Source organism: Halichoerus grypus, chromosome 11 (genome assembly GCF_964656455.1).
Source record: "Halichoerus grypus chromosome 11, mHalGry1.hap1.1, whole genome shotgun sequence".
Taxonomy (NCBI): domain Eukaryota; kingdom Metazoa; phylum Chordata; class Mammalia; order Carnivora; family Phocidae; genus Halichoerus; species Halichoerus grypus.
The window spans coordinates 6,079,571-6,099,235 of NC_135722.1; the positions used below are offsets into that span (position 1 = coordinate 6,079,571).

General features: G+C 49.3%; 1 protein-coding gene across 2 annotated transcripts; it reads right to left on the minus strand.

The window, feature by feature from the left end:
* Positions 1-793: 793 nt before the first annotated feature.
* Positions 794-19,296, minus strand: BBS1 (Bardet-Biedl syndrome 1). Of its 2 annotated transcripts, none has more exons than XM_036121514.2 (17): positions 19,210-19,296; positions 18,795-18,871; positions 18,661-18,695; positions 15,786-16,058; positions 15,625-15,671; positions 15,445-15,483; positions 15,253-15,325; positions 13,280-13,411; positions 12,661-12,767; positions 11,025-11,145; positions 10,702-10,860; positions 9,308-9,377; positions 8,714-8,872; positions 6,109-6,242; positions 5,011-5,145; positions 4,265-4,351; positions 794-4,041 (listed from the first exon to the last, which is right to left on the minus strand). In XM_036121514.2, the coding sequence occupies exons 1-17, from the start codon at positions 19,254-19,256 to the stop codon at positions 3,955-3,957; spliced, it is 1,782 nt and encodes a 593-aa protein (XP_035977407.2). In that variant the 5' UTR covers positions 19,257-19,296; the 3' UTR covers positions 794-3,954. The 2 variants fall into 2 exon arrangements, with proteins under 2 accessions (XP_035977407.2, XP_035977408.1); XM_036121515.2 differs by having other exon boundaries at positions 19,171-19,245.
* Positions 19,297-19,665: the final 369 nt, after the last annotated feature.

Below are 19,665 nucleotides of genomic sequence, written 5' to 3' on the forward strand. Positions count from 1 at the left end.
CTCTCTGTCAAGTAAATAAATAAAATAAAAAATAAAAAATAAAAACAGTTCCAGAGAAGAGCTGAAAGTTAAAAATCCCTCAGAAAATAGAAAGACAATATGAGAAAAGAGAAGAAAAACATGATCAATCCTGTTCTCTCTGGAATTAACCATTTATCAGGTGGTGCTGGGTTCAATGAGAATTCCAGAGAGAACAGAGAAAATGGGAAAAAATCACTCAAGAAAACAAAATTTTGTGGGAGTGAAGGATATACATCTCCACCCAACAGCACAACGAATAATGGCACACAGTCAGGCACGTCCTGACATTTCAGAACCTCAGAGAAAGAGAAGGTCAGGAGCAAAAATAGCATGGAACTTCTCAACAGCATTACCAAAAATGTGAACACAAGGGAATACTGCCTTAAAAATGATTTTCTTGTGTGAAAATTATTTTCAACTTCAAATTTTATGACCTGCTATCACACGTGTATGAATGGAATAAAGATTTCTTTAGACCATGTTTTAAAATTTTTAACTCTAGTGACTTTTTAGAGAAGGTACTTGTGGATATACGTCACCAAAGGAGGGGTAAAAGATCTATGAAAGATGAAGACATGGGGCTCAGGAATCAGAGGATCAAAATCAGGAGAAATGCTCTGCAGCAGTTCCAGGGAGCAAACAGTCCTCACTGAGCCAGGGGATGAAGGAAAGCGTCCGGATAAAAAGAGGAACCGTAGGGGAAGAACTAACAATTGGTATATACAAAAAACTAAGCAAATGAAACAGAAGAATGGCAATTTTTAACTCAACGAAAAATTTAGAAGTAATTTAATTATATCCCAATTTTGACTCTGCAGTGGGTAACTTTCACATAGTAATATAAATAGCTATTTAAACAGTGAGTATTGATTTACCTAAAAACGGGGGAGAGAAGGGAGCAAGGTCCTGTCACAGGAGAGCTCAAGCCTCATCTGTTACAACAGAGAGCCGACAGGTGGTGTCTAGAATGACAAGTCAAGCAAGAGTAGTATAAACAAATATATTTTTTTCCTTAGCTAGAGAACATGAGCAGGGGGCAGAGTAGGAATAGAGGGAGACAGAGAATCTTTTTTTTTAAAGATTTTATTTATTTGAGAGTGTGAGCGAAAGAGAGCACAAGCAGGGGGAGGAGCAGAGAGAGAGGGAGAAGCAGACACCCCGCTGAGCAGGGAGCCTGATGTGGGGCTCAATCCCAGGACTCTGGAATCATGACCCAAGCTGAAGGCAGACGCTTAACTGACTGAGCCACCCAGGCACCCAGGAGAGAAAGAATCCTAAGCAGACTCCTCACTCAGTGTGGAGCCTGACACAGGGCTCGATCTGACCCTGAGATCATGGCCTGAGCCAAAAATCAAGAGTTGGATGCTTAATGAACTGTGCCACCCAGGTGTCCTGAAGCATATTTTTTAAAATAAATAGCTAATGGGGAACCTGTCTGGCTCGGTCAGTGGAGCATGTGACTCTTGATCTTGGGGTCGTGAATTTAAGCCCCAGATTGGACTCAGAAGTTACTGAAAAAAATAACAGCTAAGAGAACTGAAAATGATTGTAGTAAGAGAGCAGTAGTGGGGAATGGGGAGAGGTTATTTTCTTGTTATAAACTAACTCCATAGTACTAAGTAGGTACATGTAAAAGATACCAACTCCCCTCATCCGTAATGTCCACAATCTCTTGAAGCTCTAACTAGTGAGGACACTGGGTACCATGCACTGTCCCTGATTTCATATTGCTTTATGTATACTTGTCCACATCGACACAGTTCACATCGGTATGTAGTATTACATCATACAAACTCTCATTAGGCGCTGGAAGTCTCTCCATTTTCATCATCATGAATAGCTACGAACAGAATCCAGATCACACTTTTCGTTCCAAGTTCACATAGTCATCACTTGATTGGGGTAGAAGAGATTCTATGGTCATGTGGCCCAGCACACAACCCTGTGAAGCCCAGCCCCAGTGACAAAGGGCTCATTACCTTGTAGGGCAGGCCTTTCCATCTCTGATAAGCTCTCTCAGGAAGTTCTTCAGGTTAAGTTGAAATCTCTCTGACTGACAGTGACACTCCCTTTATTATTCTTTCCATTTCCAGGTTAAACCTCTTGCTTGTTCTAACTGTGCCTCACTTGGCTTGATCTAGAGACCCTTCACCATTCTGATCCAGTTGATCTATGTCTGCGAGTGGCCAGACTGTGCACAGAGGAGGGGGATGGGCTCTTTCTTTGGTCCAGACCCCATGCTTCTCTCTCTCTCTAAGTAGGTTCCACACCCAGCTCGGAGCCCAACGCGGGGCTTGATCTCACCACCCCGAGATCAAGACCGGAGCTGAGATCCAGAGTAGGACGCTCAACCAACTGAGCCACCCCCCTCCCCCAATGCTTCTCTTAACCTGGCCCCAGAATGCATTCCTTGGAAGAGTTAGGGAGTGGGCTGTGAGCTGTGTCACCCCAATCCCTCACTGGTGTCCTGGACACAGAGGCTATTGCCTGGCCACGGCAGTTAGGTGGGGCCCTTGGTATCAAGGGCAAAAGCTCTGCAGTTACTCCTGTTAAATATCCCCTTTCTGGAGTCGTCTCCTCATCTCCTCTAGAGGCTGCTCAGCTCATAGGATGCTAGAGCTGAATCTGGTCAAACTGCCTCATTTTACATGTGGGGAAACTAACCCAGAAGGATTTGGTTACTTCCTACAAGCCTGAGATACCTACCACATGCTAGGCTGCACCTGGTCAGACAGAGGAAGATACAGGTCCTCAAAGAGCAGGGTTCCTGGCTCACAAAGTGGCTCAGGGCGGCCCTGGTAGCACGAGCCTAACAGAGGCTGAGAGTGGGCCAGGCAGACCGGCCAGGGCTCAAGGAGGCACCGAAGGCCAGGATTGTGGGTCTCTGGTCCTTGTGGTCTAAATATGTGCCTTCCCTCAGGGTTAAGCCTCACTCAATGCCTCTGGTCCATGCCTTTCCAGCTCATTCTCTCACACTATGGCCCTGCCCAGTGAACTTCCCACTTACGTGACTGACCTGGGCTCCAGGGCATAGAAGAGCTGTTCCGGGCTTCTGCCTCCTGTGCCGCTTCCCCAGGATTCCAGAAACACCTCTCCTGTGCACCCTAGCCCCACCTCTGCTCTAACTGGGCCTTCCTCTCCTGGGATGCCCTTTCTGGGCATAAAATCCAAGTCAGGGGCAGAAGCTGTGTGGTCTTCAGAAGCCTTGTGGGGGCGGGAGTCACTAGCTCCCTGCATGGGCACTCTATGCCTTCCTGCACCAGTTCCTCCCTTGGCAACCCTCATGGAGCATCACAGGCCTGAGACCTTGGTTGAGCCCAAATTTCAGGAAAGCCCCCTGTGGGGAGGCAGCTATTCCCTGAGCCCCATGAATGGAAAGAGGGGGTCCCTTGTTTAGCTCACAAGGAGAGATCAGAGCATGTGTTTTGCCTGTAAGCTGAGCTAGCATCAGCCAAGCCTCTGGAACCCCAGGCAGCAACAGAGGGCTCAGTGTTGCCCAAGAAAAGCCTCTGATTATCCCAGGTCAGGCCGTAGCCAATTCTGGCCTGGGCCTGCAGCCACACACGAGTAATGTGACTAAGGAAAGCAGCAAAGGAGAAGACTGGGCCTATGCCCCTCATCACACATTAACCACTTCAGAGATATTCCTTCGGACCTGGTGTCATTTCTGGAGAAAAGTGGGGAGGATGCAGAGAAGTCCCCTGGGATTTCCTGAGGGGGAAGGAGCTGAACCTCACTGACCTGCTTCTATAGGTCACCCAGCAGTCAGGGTGGTGAGAAAGGAGACCCTTCGAGGAGAGGAGAAGGAAACTGTAGCCCCAGCACACTGCTGCTCGGGGAATGGGCCTGGGGCCACTGGCTCTGCCAGCTCAGTGCAAGGGGCTGGATCTTCCTGGTCCTGATTCCGCAGGGGCTTCAACACCAGTCCGGGGGTCAGGCAGCTGCCAGCCCCTCGCTCACGGGCATGTTGATATGGGCGCTCAGCAGGGGTGTGCTCTGGCCTTCACGGAGCACCAGCACCTACAGAGGAGGTACCCACGGCAGTAGGGGCAGGCCCCTTGTCCTCCCTGCCCCCTGCAAACACAAGCCTGGCCTGGTCTGCACTGGGCCCAGTCACAGGTGACCAGGGCTGTGTCAAAGGGGACAGGGCTGCAGATACCCACTCTGAGCCAGCAGCCACCCGGGGGCCTTGTCCACCTCACTCTCACTGTCCTCTCCCTTGTAGTACCAATGGGCCACCTACCTTGATAATGTCTGAGATGCCCTTGTCACTGAGACTCTCCACAAAGGTCTCCAGGGGGTAGCTGAGTCCTGGCACCAGCAAGGGGACCTGAGTTTGGGGACAAAGAGGTAAGGAAATTAGCCCTCATGCCTGGACAGTGTTTAGCAGATTCCAGGGCGCTCTCATGCCTGCTATAGAAGCTGAACAATCCAGGGGGCAGGGCGGGCAGGGCTGACAGGCCCATTCACGGGGCATGCGGTTCAGTGAGGGGAGTGGACGCTCCAGGACCACATGTATGTCCAGGATTAAACCCAGACCTCTTGACTCCCAACCAAGTCCCAGAGTCTTTCTCAGTTTCTGGTCCTCCCAACTTAGGGTCAAACCTGGACCCTGGTGGGAAAGCAGGCCCTTCACTGTGGAAAATTCTCCTTGGGGCAGAAAGAAGCTCCCACTCCCACTGCAGGTATGGCTGTGAGGCAGGATGGGCTCTGGGATCCCAGCACCAACAGGCTCCTGAGAGAGGCCCAGGTGGGAGCCTGACTCTAGCTGTTCTCCCAGAACCTTCTGTGTGGCTCCCCAAGACCTCTCTCAGGCAGCGAGGCAAGGCTTGGGCATTCTCCCCAGATCTCTGTCATATGCCAGCCTGGTCTGTGGCTGTAGCCACCCGCCAGTTCCCTCACCACTGATCTGTTCTGGCTCGGTGGGCACCTCCTCAGGCCCCGGCCTGGTCTTTCTCACGCCATGTCTCAGTGAGGTGGGCCCAGTACCTTGAAGAAGGCCCGGGGCAGGGCATAGAGCACCTCGTTGTACAGGAAGCAGACCAGGAGCCCCAGGATGGGTCGGGCTGCTGAGGTGTTCTGCAGGTGAAGTGTGAGCTTAAAGGTGGGGCCCAGGCCCTGAACCTGTGGAGAAGGTGGGGTGGGTGGAGAAAGCCCTTAACCAGCAGCCCTGGGCACTGAATCTGATGTGCCCTGGTCCTGCCCTCCGGCCTTCTCATCAATGTCCTCGTGTCACCTTCTTCCCCACCTGCTCTAATGCTTTGTCCTGCCCCTCATCAAGGGGCCCCTGGGAAGCACAGAAGGCTGGCTCCTGCCTGTACGGGGATCAGCAAAGGCCCAGAGAGGGGAAGGGGCTTGACGCAGGCCACTGAGCAAGTCGGTCGGAGGCAGAGCTGGCCCGGGGGTGCATGCCCCAGCTCCCACCCGTGGACTCACCACTGTCCCTGCCCCTGTCTTCCCAGGCTCTCTCCACTGCCCACTCTCGTCCTGTGGTGGCCACAGTGACTTCGTTTTCCTCTCTCTTAGCCTCAGTTGCTCTGCAGCCTCCTCCTCTCTCTATCTATCCACTTCCTTTAGGGAAAGAGAAATCGGAAACCCAGTGGGTCAGACGGCACACCTCCGGGACGCACTGAGCACTGGCCAGAGCCCAGACGACCTCGTGGTCACTTGTGTCTGAGTGCAGGGGCTCCTCCTGCTGTGCCTGGGCCAGTCCCAGGACCTCCCTTCCCTGTACCAGGCAGTCCTAACACCTCAGGCTGCCCGCGGTTACTGGAATCAACAGCTTTCTTCCTCACACCATTGCTGTGAGAGTCCCTCCAGTCCTGGGAAGAAACGTCCCAAGGTGACTACTTGCGTGCTCTGCCCCAAATCTGGGGGCTTGTCTGAGGCACAGCACGGGCCAAAGGAGCTGGAGGGTATGGCCCACTCTGCGGCTTGGTCTCTGGGCCTAGGGGAGGTGAGAAGCAGGCACAAGGCCTAGTGGGCTCAGAATTGGCTCTGGGGCTGAGGGGTTCCTACTCACCCTTGACCTCTGCCCCTCTGGCCCTGAGGTGGCCTGATTCCCCCCACACCTGGGTATTCACTCACCACAGCGTGCAGCTTGAGGGGCTCCCGGGCCGTCACAGACACAGGGTTCAGGCTGGACTCGAGGGCCTGCACATAGGCACGGGCGGCCCGGAGGCGCAGCAGGTAGAGGTCGGTCTGGAAGGTCCGGTGCATGGCTGAGGAGAGGGACACAAAGGGCTGGTGCTGGAGGTCAGGAGGGTAGGAGGGGCAGAGGTGGGGGAGAGGGGTGTCCTGTGTGGGCAGCTGCTCAGACACGCAAGAGGAAGGCCGGGTCTGCGGGGACGGGGAATTGGGGAAAGGGAGGACAGAGTGCAATAGCCTGGCCTTCCAGTGACACAGGATGCTGTGGGCCACACGCTGCTCCCTCCTTCCTGATTTCCTACCACCACGCTACCCGCACGCACAAGCCCAGTCTCCTGGATGGCTCCTGCGATTCTGCCTTAAGGGCTGGTACCCCCTTGAGTCTTGTTCTCCATCCTCCTCCTCTGCCCTGCCCCAGTGTGAGCACCCCAATGAGGAACAACCTCGAGCTCCTGAGGGCAGGGACTCGTCACTACTGAGTCTGCAGGGCCCCACTTGGGCCCGACCCACGTCCACTCTCAACACTGTGCGCTGCATCTCCCGCTGCTTGGTGCCTGGGCCCGCCTCCTGCTGCTAACTGCCTAATGGTCCCCTCCATCCGGACGTCCCACCAACACCTCACACTCAGCACTGCGGAAACCCACCTCATCGCCTTACCTCCGTCACCACGTCCCCATCCACCAAGTTACCCAGGTTCTGCCCTCACGGCTAGTCATTTGCCAAGGCCTGAGGCCTCTTCCTCAAAGCCGTCTCCAGAGCCTGCGCCCCCTCTGTTCCCGCCGGGACACTTCCAGACTTCGCACGCTCGTTTCCCAGCCTGTTCCTGTTCCTTTCCTTGTGTGAGGGGCCTTCTACCACTCAGAAGTTTTATGTCTTTATGGTACCCCACCCATTAATCTTTCCTTTTTCCTCTGGTACTTTTACAACTTATTTTTAATTTACCCAGAATGAACGTTTGTGTTTGGTTTGAAGTAGAATTCTGTTTGTTTTTCTAGAAGCAAGTTGTCCTAATCATGCTTTTTGGACAGTCTCTCCTCTCCCCGCTAATCTAAAATGACACCTTTAACACATATGGACCTTCCACATGGAGGAGGGTCTGTTTTTGGACTTTCTAGATGTGCCCTGGATCGGCGGCGGTTCCTGTAGTCCTACCACACCTGCCAATTCCTACAGCTTCAAAGGTCATTCTGCTGACCAGCCCTCATTCTTAAATCCCCCCCAAATTTCTTAGATTTACTCTTAGAATCAACTGGCCAAGTCCTCAAAGTAAACCCTACTGGGATTTTCCCTGTAACATCACTATGTTCCTAGATTAATTTTAGAAGCTATTAATTAATCAATCAGTAGCTTTAAGGCATTGGGTCTTGCTACCCTGAGACTTGGGAAGTCTCATCATTGAAATATTCAGGTGGTCTTTTATGTCCTAGAGAGTTCTGTAACTTTCTTTCTTAGACTGCCATTTTCTTTTGTTAAATTTATTTCTACGGATTTTCTTGCTATTGTGAATGGAAACTTTGCATTATATTTTCTGACTGGTTACAGTTGGTATATACCAAGTTATTGATTTTTGGTATATTTTATATTTGGTCACCTTAGATAAGTTCCTAATTATTTCTCAAATGTTTCAATTGCTTCTCTTGGATTCTCTAGGCTACAAGAGCCTGCTAGCTCTTTTATCCTCATAGTTATCCCTTAAAAGTATAAGCAAGGTCCCTTTATGAGATAGAGATGGTTGAGTTACTGTATTTTTATGTTTGACATCTTTCCCAGCCCCCACCACCTAGAATCAACCAATATCCTAGCTTTGCATTCCAGGCCCTTCCAGAGCCAGCTCTGACCTGCCTTGCCAGTCTGTGCTTTGGCCATCCAGCCTTCCTGCACGGCGCCTGTCACTACACGGCAGCTGTTGCTTGAATCCAGCTAGGGTCCTGTGCCTCTACTCACACCTTGGCCTGGATCTCCTTTCCCCACCCCTTTTGGCTGGTGGACTTGTAATCATTTCAGGGCGAAGTCCAATGTCACCTCTCTCTGAAGCCTCTCCCAGGCTCCCAGGCCAACTTCCTCACTCCTGTGAGCCTCACCAGAGACCCCTTCTACACCCATCATGCAGCGTGAAATTAGCGAGGGAGACTGAGCTCCTCAAGTCGGGCCTAGCCTATTTCAAGGCACCTGGCAGAACGCCTGGCATAATCCCAGGTATTGAATGAATGGAAGAATGAGTGCAAGAGTGGATAAAACCGAGGAGGAAAAGGAAGAACCCTGGTCCAATTCTATTTCTCTCATGAGAATTTCTGCATCTAGAAGCGACTGTTCTCTCCTCTGCATTCACAGGGTGCTCGCCCTCACCCACAGCGTCTTCTACCGTGAGGCAGGTATTGTAGGCAGAGTATACCTCCTCGGCTGTCTCTGGACTTCCAGAGGCAGGAGACCTGCCTGGCTGCTCAGGTCTCCCAGTGCTTAGGGCACGAACCAGGGAGGGTTCACCCGTTTCTCGCTGCTTCAGAGCCACAGAGAAGGAAGAGGAAGGACCTGGTCTGAGTCTCACCGGTGCCAGCCTCCCGCTCTCGCAGTGTCTGATCCACATAAAGCCGGGTCTTGCGGGGCACACTGAGTTTCATCGCCTGGGCTGGTGGGGGGCCCGCCACACCTCCTGCTTCCACGAACACCGCTGTACGCTTCAGGATCTTGATGATCAGGCCACCGCCTAGGAAAGTGGACAGACAGAAATAGATCTGTCCTTCCTAGTTCTACCCAGTATTCCCAGTCTGTCCTCCCCAAACCATCTGCCTCAGATAGAGCCATCTCTGTCCATGTCTGTCTTCTTGCCGAGATTCTGGGTTTCTAGAAGGAATAAAGTGTGTCTTAACAATGTCCTACCATTCATTCAGCACTTACTTATTGACTGTGATGTTCCTGGCATCGTGGCAAGCTCTGAGACTGGGGGGACCTGGAGACACTGGCCCGTGGGTAGCGCAATCACACTGATGATGAGTCAGCCCCAGACAGGACATGTGTCTGCAGGCCTTGCTTTCCAAACCCAGGCCTGCCTGTGCTTCACAGCCACCTCTTGCTTCCCAGGATCTGGCCCGTCACCTTGGTGCCTAACTCGAAAACCCCTGCCAGGTCTGAGTCCGCTCACCCCGAGTAGTCATGATGAGGGTGTTATCCTCCCGCCCGTAGCGGCCAAAGCAAAGGCTGGTCACTGCATCCTAGGATGGAGACACCAGAGTTTAGGGGGGGAAATATCTTGGAGAGGAGAGCAAGACTGGGGTGGGGTGATAAGTTTGGGAGACCCAAGATATGATATGATGAAGAGATGTGAGCTAAGGCCTGGGGCAATGCTGCCTCCGAAATATTCCCTGTATTTCTCATCTGCCTTCCAACCTCACTGCTACGGCCAGAGTTCCAGAATAAATGTCACCGGGCTTCTGGGGTCAGCTTTCTAATAGGCCCTCAGCCTAGTGTTTCTTCCCAGTCTGTCCTTCACATTTCTGCCTTTCAAAAATACAAACATGATCATGTCTATTTTCTGCCAAAAAACTTCCAATGGCGTTTGTCCTCCTTGTTAGAACAATTCAAGGCTTTCCACATCTGACTCCAACCTGCCTTTTCTGTTCTCCTCTATCATTTCCCCAAACCCCACCTCACCTGTCTCCCAGAAGCCTGCGGTCTAAACCAGCGGCTTTTAAACTTGATACTGTGACATAGGGCACTTTATACGTACATACACACAAGTTCACATGTGATATACTCTGAGCTTTCTTTTTTTTTTGCTGGTTGTGACCCATTAAATTAATTTAATGACTCACAACTTAGTGTTTGAAAAACTAGTCCAAACTCATCAAGCCACCTGGATTCCTTAATCAAGAATACCCATGCCTCTCAGCCTTTGTTCATGCTGTTTCCAGTCTGGAATGTTCTTCCTCCATGTATCCACTTGGCAAACTGTTTTGAGGACCAGTAGAATTGTCACTTGCTCTCGGAAATGACTCATGAGTTCCACCCCCATCTATCCTTCACCACCACCCCAGTCACCAGGCCCTCTCTGTGCTTTGTCAGTATTCTGCTCTGCTTTAAGTCTCGGTTGTATTTGAATTAGCTGTGTCTCTGTCTGGCTGTCACCTTAGATTATAAATTCCGTGAAGGCAGGATTTAGACATCATTTTTACCCCCACACAACAGTGACTTGTGTTTATGAGATGCTCAACAAATGTTTTTGAAATACATCAAGGGACACCTGGGTGGCTCAGTTGGTTAAGCATCTGCCTTCAGGTCATGATCTCGAGGTCCTGGGATTGAGCCCCACATCAGGCTCCCTTGCTTAGCAGGGAGTCTGCTTCTCCCTCTCCCTCTGCCTGCCCCCCCTCTGCCCTCCACCTCCGCTCATGTTCATGCTCTCTCTCAAATAAATAAATAAAATCATAAAAAAAAAAAACATCAAAAGTCAAGATTATCAGGTGGAGTGGGATCAGAAGAGGCAGCTAAGAAGCCCCAGAGGCGGGAATGGGGGGCAAAGAGGAGTGAGCAGCTCACCGGGGCACGGATGACATTGAGCAGGGCCTTATCATGGTAAATGCGGACTTCACCATTGGCCAGCCCAGCCATGACGGCCTGCAGGCCCCGCGAGCGCTGCTCCAGGAGGTTCATGGTCAGGATGGCTGCTGGCATCTGCACTGTCCACAGCTTCTTACCCTGGGAGGGAAGAGCTTCTTACCTTGGGAGGGTTCAGGGCACAACGTGGAAAGGGTGGCTGGAGTTTGCAGGGAAAGGGACGCCAGAAGGAATCCCTTGCTAAAGGGGAACCAGGGAGACATACGTGGAGGGGGTGGGGGATGATGCTTGCCCGGAAGCCGCACCTTGTGGGTGAAGCCATGCAGGCTCTCTTGGGTGCTGCCCACCACCAGGACCTTGAGTACCCGGACAAGCCCCACAGGCTGGGCACTCAGCTCGATGCAGTACTTGGGGTGCTTGGAGTCTCTGTGGAATAAAGACACACTCTCCAAGCCCCAGAGAAACCTCCTCTCCTTCCCTGGCTGACCCTCCTCTTTCTCATCCCCACAAACTATCCCAGAAGGAACCTTGGACCAAAAGTAGATGACCATAGTATTATTTCCACCTTTACCACTTAGCCCCTGTGTGACCTTGGATAACATGAAGTGGGCTTTCTTTCCCGGTCTCCCTGCTGCCTTTACTGCAGTGATTTGTGTGAGAACCTGGCACTGAACAGTTTACAGTGAGTGTACCTTAGGCTAGATGAGGTGCTAGCGGACTTAGGCAGTTTAGCAACTCATCAGAAACGCACGAGAAGTCTGCTCTGTGTAAATGCACTGTTTTCAGTTTCCTGGCTTCTGAATCTTAGTTTCTCTCATCCAGAAAGAAGGGGTAATTCCAGCCTACCAATCACAGGCTATGGCTCCCCTTTCTTCATAACCAAGTCTGATGATCATATCCCATCTGATGACCCATCTGAGAGCCTCCCTCTGGTCTCTGGGCCTCCTTCCAATCCACTCTCCACCCAGCAGAACAATCTCTTAAAAATATAAATGGCTCACATCATTCTTCTGATTAAAACCCCATAATAATTTTCCAATTCTAAATCCTTACCATGTCCTAACAGGCCATGCATGAGCCAGATCTGGTCTCCACACACCTCTTTCTGCCCTCCTCCTTGCCCATCAAGCTTGAGGAGCACACATCAGTGTCTTTTCCATCTTGAATTTGCTCAAGTTTTCTCTGGCTACAACACTTCTTCCCCACTTTTATTTTTTATTATTTATTTATTTGACAGAGAGAGAGCGAGAGCAGGAACACAAGCAGGGGGAGTGGGAGAGGGAGAAGCAGGCCTCCTGCAGAGCAAGGAGCCCAATGCGGGGCTCGATCCCAGGACCCTGGGATCATGACCTGAGCTGAAGGCAGACGCTTAACAACTGAGCCACCCAGGTGCCCCTTCTTCCCCACTTTTAGAACAACTGGCTGCTTCTTAACCTTCCACATCCTCTCCACAGACAGGTGTTCACTGATCACCCTAGCCCCGTTATTTCTTCCCATGGAGCTTGTATTTTTTCCAAAGCACACAGGGATTATGTTTATGTCGTTTAACAATACATCAATACATTCCTGATACCTTATATAATGCTTAATACATAGTTGGTGCTCAAAGATATTTCTTGAATTAGAAGATGAATGTTGTAAGGAGTATCAACCTAATGCGTAGAGAAGTGTTACATACCTATAAAGCCTACAGCAACAAGAGGCTATTTTTACTTCTTCCCATCTCTGACTGCACCGCTCACGTGTAATAGTCACTCTGCCCAGTCTCTCACTTTGCCAGTCCCCATCATGCAAGCCTCCAGATGGCCCCCTAGGCACGTGAGCTCAGCCTTCTCTATGAAGTTCCCAGCTCTTTCCACTCCCAAATACCAGCTCCAAAGCCCCTAATATCACCCGGGTTCTGAGATGTTCCTCCTGGCCCCGAGGCCACGACGCGGCTACCTTCTCAGGATATAGACGTTCCCGTTGCGGCAGGCAGCAGCAAGCCGGAACTCCACATCGAACTGGCCAGAAACCTCCAGGAAGACGGGCACGCTGGGTAGGCTCATCTGCAAAGGAGAGGCTCAAATATCCCAGGTTTTCTGGCACCCCTGTCCTTCCTTACCTTGAAGTAACTCCTCTGAGTTGGTTCCTTGTCCAAATTCCCAATCTCCTCCCTCACTGTGGGTCGTAGTTTAAATTTGTTCAATTTTTCTGGAGGGAAACTCAGCAACATGTAGCAAAAGCCCACAATGATGGGCTACTAGTATGTAAAAAGAGCAGGTTACGTGATCCTCTACCACTAAGTCATTTTTGTAAAAAAAAAAAAAAAATGTATTTATAAGTTATATATCTGTGTCTCAATATGAAAATTCTGGAAAGACACACCAAAACTTTAATAGTAGATATTGTGGGTGGTGGTATTTTCTTGGACATGTATTATTTTCTTTATGCTTATCTACATTTTATAAGTTTTCTACAACATGTATTACCAAGAACTACGGGCAGGAGATGTAGGGGAACAGAGGGAGGGAATGCAGCCTGGGCCTCAGCTGTGCCGAGGGCCAGGCCCCACACTGACCTTGGCCAAAATGGTGAAGGCCTCCGGGTCCAGCACCAGGAGCTCCTTGTTCTCAGTGCCCAGCACCAGGCAAGACACAGCATCCTCGTCAGCCAGGTTCTTCTTTAAGGTGGTCATGGTTGTGATGACTGTCTGCAGAAGGACTTCAAGAGTCACCCAGGAGATCCCCACACACCATCCCCACAGACACCCCCAGGATACCAAAGGAGGGAAGAAAGATGGCAAAAGAGGAGGAAGAGTACCAGAGATGTGGGAGAAGTTTTATGTACAAAAGTGTTTATTGCAACAAACCTAACTTTCTAAAAAAGAGGCTTAAGTCCATTACAAGTTTCCATTTGATCAAAAGCCATGTAAAAATCACATTTTAAAAGAAGCTTCAACTGGGGCGCCTGGGTGGCTCAGTCGTTAAGCGTCTGCCTTCGGCTCAGGTCATGATCCCAGGGTCCTGGGATCGAGCCCCGCATTGGGCTCCCTGTTCCACGGGAAGCCTGCTTCTCCCTCTCCCACACCCCCTGTTTGTGTTCCCTCTCTCGCTGTGTCTCTCTCTATCAAATAAATAAATAAATAAATAAATAATCTTAATAAATAAATAAATAAATAAATAAAGAAGCCTCAGCTTCTAATGTTTTGTAGAACACTTCTAATGTATTAAGAAAAAAAAACAGGTAAAGTGTTATGTTAGTATAATCCTAGTTTAAGAAAATATCTGAATAAAAAAACATGCTAGAAGGCATAAATAAATACTCATAAATACAAAAACTGGTTATCTCTGGACAATGAAATCACAGGTGATGTTTAATTTCTTCATTGTGCTTTTCTAGAATTTCTACAGTGGGCACATGTTCCTTTTGTGATTATGACTGGAGAAAAAACAAAAGAGAAGAGGATGATCCCTTTTTTAGGAATTTCTCCTATGAAAATAATTTAGCAGGACCAAAATATTTCTTTGGATAAAGCTGCTTATTGTGTGATTATCTTTAAGATTAAAAAAGAGGAATCATTCTCAATGCTTAGTGGAAAGAGGTTACAGAAACATGGATGGTAATGGTGTCCAATTATATAATCATGACATATATATCTTGGAAAGATTTCCTCCCTCCCCCAAACTGCATCTTTTAAGCAATAATTAATTCACTTCATGATTTTGTAAGAACTCAAAGATATTGATAACTGTGGATCTGAGCTGCTGATCAGCAGAAGAGAATAGCACTGGTCTAAGGCTAGCCAAAAACTGAGGCATGCATTGGTCCATGCATTTGGTTCAAGTGGCTTCTACAGGAATTGGAGGGTTCTCATGAGGCTTTCTAAAATACAAAGAGCAGCCCTGGGACTAGACTGAGGGTCAGCCCCCAGGTCAGTAACCACCAGAGTTTAATGAATAGGTTCATCAATAAAACCATTAAAATTATAAGAAAAGAAAAATATGAAGTGAATCTAAAAGGGATACATTTCTTATCCAGTATACATGAATAGTTACATAAACTATGAATGAAATAATTAATAATCAATGAAATAATTAAGGGGCCATTAAGAATAGAGTTCTTAAAGACTATTTAAATGCTCAAGATATAATGTTTTGTACTCAAGGGAAGCAAATTATAAAGCATATTTATCAAGAAAATGTACCAAAATGGTAAGAACAAGTACCTCTGGATGGTGAGATTATAGTCATTTATACTTCTCCTTTATACTTCTCTTTATTCTCTAATGAAAATATGTTACCTTTACTCTTAAGACAATAAAAGTTATATAAAGTTGTGTAACTATATATCAATTCAAAGCTGCCACTGTCAGCTGGAAACGTAGAAGGCTCTGCAGCTTTGTGACCGTATTATGTGTGGCACAGGCTGGAAAGGAAACTGCAAAGTGAAACTAGTCGGGTTTGGTTGTAGAACCTACCACTGATGTTACATTGTCTATTTTAAAAATTGTCCATATTCTTTACAGGGAAATAAAGAGAGAAGGGATGTTACCTGCCGCTTGATGGACTTGGACTTGTGCTGGCTCACAAATGCCTCCATTTCACTCAGCTCCAGCTGTAAAAACCTGCACACACAGAGAACTGGCATCTGCACGGCCTGGGCTACTTCCCTCCACAGGCCACTCCTTAGCCACTCCCTTCCCCCTGGAGCTTCCGGAGCCCTGGCCCTCCACAGGGCCCTTACCTGAGTGACTGAACAGACAAAGGCACCTCTGCCTTCTCCCTGAAAGGAGAGGGGCAATCATGGCAGATTTAGTTGAGGAACAGGACCCTGGGGGTCAGACGGAGAGCATGGGCTGAAGAAGAGGGGCTGGAGGATTGAAGGAGGGGTGGGAAGCATACGAACAGATAAGTGGGTTCTCACCGGATGCCTTCCAGCATCTCCTTCAGGGTCAAGGGGTCAATCCGGTCCTATGACAGCAAGGAAAAAGGGTAAGCCTGTGAGCTCCACAGTCAGGCAGGGAATGAGGATGACTCAGTGGCCGCCATTTTTGCCTTCTTATTCCCATCCCCGACATCACTTACCTCCTTGGCCTGGTTCCAAAGCTCTTGTTCCAGGGGGTTTGGAGGCAACTGGGGCAGGCTGAACTTGAAGTAGGGCCTAAGATTCTTATACACATACACACAAGGGCCTGAAGCGAGTGCTAGAGCTGGTGTCCGGGGCTCGTGCTGCTCCATGAGGAACGTGGCGGCGGCAGCCGGCAGTGCAGGTAAGGGACTTTCAGTCAGCACTGTGGGTCCTTTGAGCACCTTCAGGCGGGGATGCTGCCCACCGGGGCCAAGGTCCCCCACCACCAGCTGTAGAAAGAGGCTGGCTTATTCCAGGCTCAAGGTCTAAAGACCCCTCCACTGACTCCTTTTCACTAGTGCACATTCATTCACTGCCACACTGGTGCACCAAGTGGGGGGCAAGGAGAATTTGTAATAAGGCTTGCAAGATGTGTGACCTTGGGAAAGTTGATTAAACTTGCTGACCCTCAGTCTTCCACCCACAAAATGGGAATATCTACCTCATGACACTTGTAGTGAAAATCAAATGAGATAATGAATTACGGAACCTGGTGAGTGCTAGTGAGGACTACGTGGCAGATGATGTTTTCATTATTCATTCAGTAAACATTTCTTCAGAGTCTGCTCCATGCCAGGCACTATTCTGTACAGTGGAGAGTGGCTGAAGTCAGTGGGGTGCCAGAAACTCCTATCTGGGCCTCTGAGGCCTGGCTTCCAAATGGGAACAGAGCTAAAGAAGCACACGCATGCATGCAGATTGGGATGTGATCTGTGGACAGAGAGGAGAATCAAGCTCCTCAGTCTCTCTTTTCTGCCCTCTAATCCATCCTCCAAGCCACTGTGGCTGCCATGCAAGCCCATTCTCTTGCGTGAGGCTTTCAAGGCCTCTCTGATCTGGTCTCCAGCTTGTTTTCCATCACCTTCCCATCCATGCTATGCTCCAGCCAGAATGGGGGCTGCCACAGAACGTCTGGATTCTGAGGATGCACAGTGTACCAGGAGCCACACCAGGAACTACATGCATCCTTTCAACAATTTATGAGACAGGTACTATTATTAGCCCCATTTCACAGATGGTGAAGCTGTGGCTCAGAGATGTTAGGTAAAAGTCATTCAAGTAAGTTGGGGAGATGGGACTGGAATCTAGGTTTGTCTGAATCCAAGCCAGTGGTCTTAACTACTATTTTATATTGGTTTTCACTTTCTAACTCCAAATTACTCTTTCCAAATATGCTACAAACTTCTAAGCCTCTGCGCCTCCACTTGTGCTGTTCCCTCTGACTGGAATGCCTTCCCCCTCCTTCCCTCTGTACCTTCTTGATACATTTCATTCATCCTTCAATACCCGGTTCACGTATTACTGCCTCCTGGTACGTCCCGATAGATCTCACCATTCTCTCCCTGCTGCTCCCATACTTTTCATATATTCGATTTTAGCATCCACTCATTTACTCCACAAATATTTACTGACTACCTAATTTGTGCCAGGCACTGGGCTAGATGCTGGGAATCAACAAACTAGCCATTAAAGAAATTATTACACAAAAGCATCTTATATTTCATGCTAGTTATTGAGGCTGTGATCTCTATACCTTTAACTGGCAAGCACACACTAGGTATTCAGTCAATATCATGGATAAATGATAAACTAAGGCCAGCGTCTGTATCTCCTCCCGACTGTGTACTGGTTCATTTCTTAGTTTCGTGTCCGTACAATGCCTGACACACAGTAGGGGTTCGCTGTACACTTGCCAAATTGCAGAATGCTTTATGGACAGGAATTTGGAGTCAAAAGTCCACCGAATTCTACTGTACTCACCACGAAGGGTATGATTCCAGAGCTATCTTCTAATGGCCCAAATAGCATGCCCACTGTGGGTTCACTGCCCACGGCTGAGCAACAGTGGAACAAACACATGACCGGGAATGTGACAGGCCCAGGTCTGCCACTTTTTACAAATTTACTAAGCTTACTCATCCTCTCTGGATCTATTTTCCCATTAACAAATTGGTAATAAATAATATCTATGTATGTGAAAATGCTCAAAGAGGGTCTAGCCCAGAAATGGACACTAAATATAGGTTTAATTTCCTTTCTGTAAGCCCAAAATATTTCTCGATCTTTTAAAAACCTGTCCCTTTAATTTTTAAATTAATTAATTAATTTACCTTTTATTTATCTTTATGTTTTAAACTTAAAATTCAACCTTTTTATTATGGAAAGTTTCAGTCATATACAAAAGCAGAGAGATTCATATAATGAACCTCCAAATACCCGCCATCCAACAATGAAGATTAGCTTCATGGCTAATCTTAAATCTTAAAATCTATGCCCTTTTAATAAACATAAAACTTTCACTTCCCTTTCTTCTACTTTCTCTCCAGATTCCAATGCCCCCGCCCCCCCCCCCAGGGATTTGTCCTTCCAGCAAAGAATTACAAGTTAACAAAATTAAGAGGCTTTGTCTTAGCAGAATCCCCAGCAGCATTTGTTCTGCTTTCCTTCTGCAGTCTGTATTATGGAATCAACAGGTTCTCTTCACCATCCACATAAAAATAAAATTTAGGGGCGCCTGGGTGGCTCAGTCCGTTAAGCGTCTGCCTTCGGCTCAGGTCATGATCCCAGGGTCCTGGGATCGAGCCCCGCATCGGGCTCCCTGCTCAGCGGGAAGCCCGCTTCTCCCTCTCCCTCTGCCTGCCGCTCTGCCTACTTGTGCTCTCTCTCTCTCTGTCAATTAAACAAATTTAAAAAAACCCACAACACTAAATGTACTTGTTCAGGGTACACATGGGTTCCAGATGATGCTGAACTCCTTTGGAGCCATCAGGAAATCTCACTTCTGATGCTTCCCCGCGCCCCAATTCTCTTTCTGCCGGGTGATATGCTTACCTTGTACTCCCCATCCCCATGCAAATCTGCCAGCGCTGGAAAACACAAAAGGGCCATAAGCCAGGGTTTCCCAATCCTTGAGACTTCGCTACAGAACCGTCATTTGACTCCATCTCCTGGTCCCAGAGACTTACCCAGGCAGGAGGAAAAGGTGTGGATGTTGGCCGTGGGGTCGTAGTGTGCGTCCAGCCATTTCGAACTGGCCTCGTTGCTGGCAGAGAAGGGAAGAGTTGGCGGCTGAGTCCCAAGGGAGGGGAAGAAAACTTTGCGGGAGCTAGTCTCTGAGAGTGGGGTGTGTAGGGGGCTCTGAAATGGGGGTACGGACGTCTGGGGCCAAGTCCAGGCTCCACCATAAGCTCACTGAGTGACCTAGAGTCACTCACACACGCACATTCATTCACTCTTTGGGCCTCAGTTTCCCTGTTTGAACCCTCAGATCCCTTCAAGGACTGCCAGCGCTTTCTGAGAAGCGCAGGAGCCCAGATTCCGGGGCCAAGCCCCCCTCTTTACGTTTGTAGGAAAGGAGGGCTCGAGGACCCCGGCCTTCACCTCTCAGCTCTGCCGCTGTCGGAATCCGACGAAGACGCAGCAGCCATCTTTGCAGGCGTCGCCGTGGCAACCGGCTCCGGCCAGCTGCTGCGCAACGCCGAAAAGAGCCCGGGCTCGGGAAGCGTGCTGGGAAGAGCGCGTACAAAGGTTCCGGGCGCTCGGCCTTCCGGCCCGGGGCCAACAGGCCGCCATGCAGGATACGCTGGCCTTAGTTGGGTTTCTGCCTGCCGAGGCGCGATCCCTCATCCCAGCTCGTAGGATTTATCTTTGCTCCTTCCCAGCCGGAATCTCTGGGCCCTGCGATCTCTGGATTATTGGCAGGACCCTCTGGCCTGGAGAGCAGCCTTTCTAGCGTTTCTGAGGAGCAAAACTAATACCACACCCTCTTCCTCCTCATGGTTAACCCGGTTGAAAAGGGGCCATGTCCTTTCTTCCCATCTTATTCTAGAGGTCTGG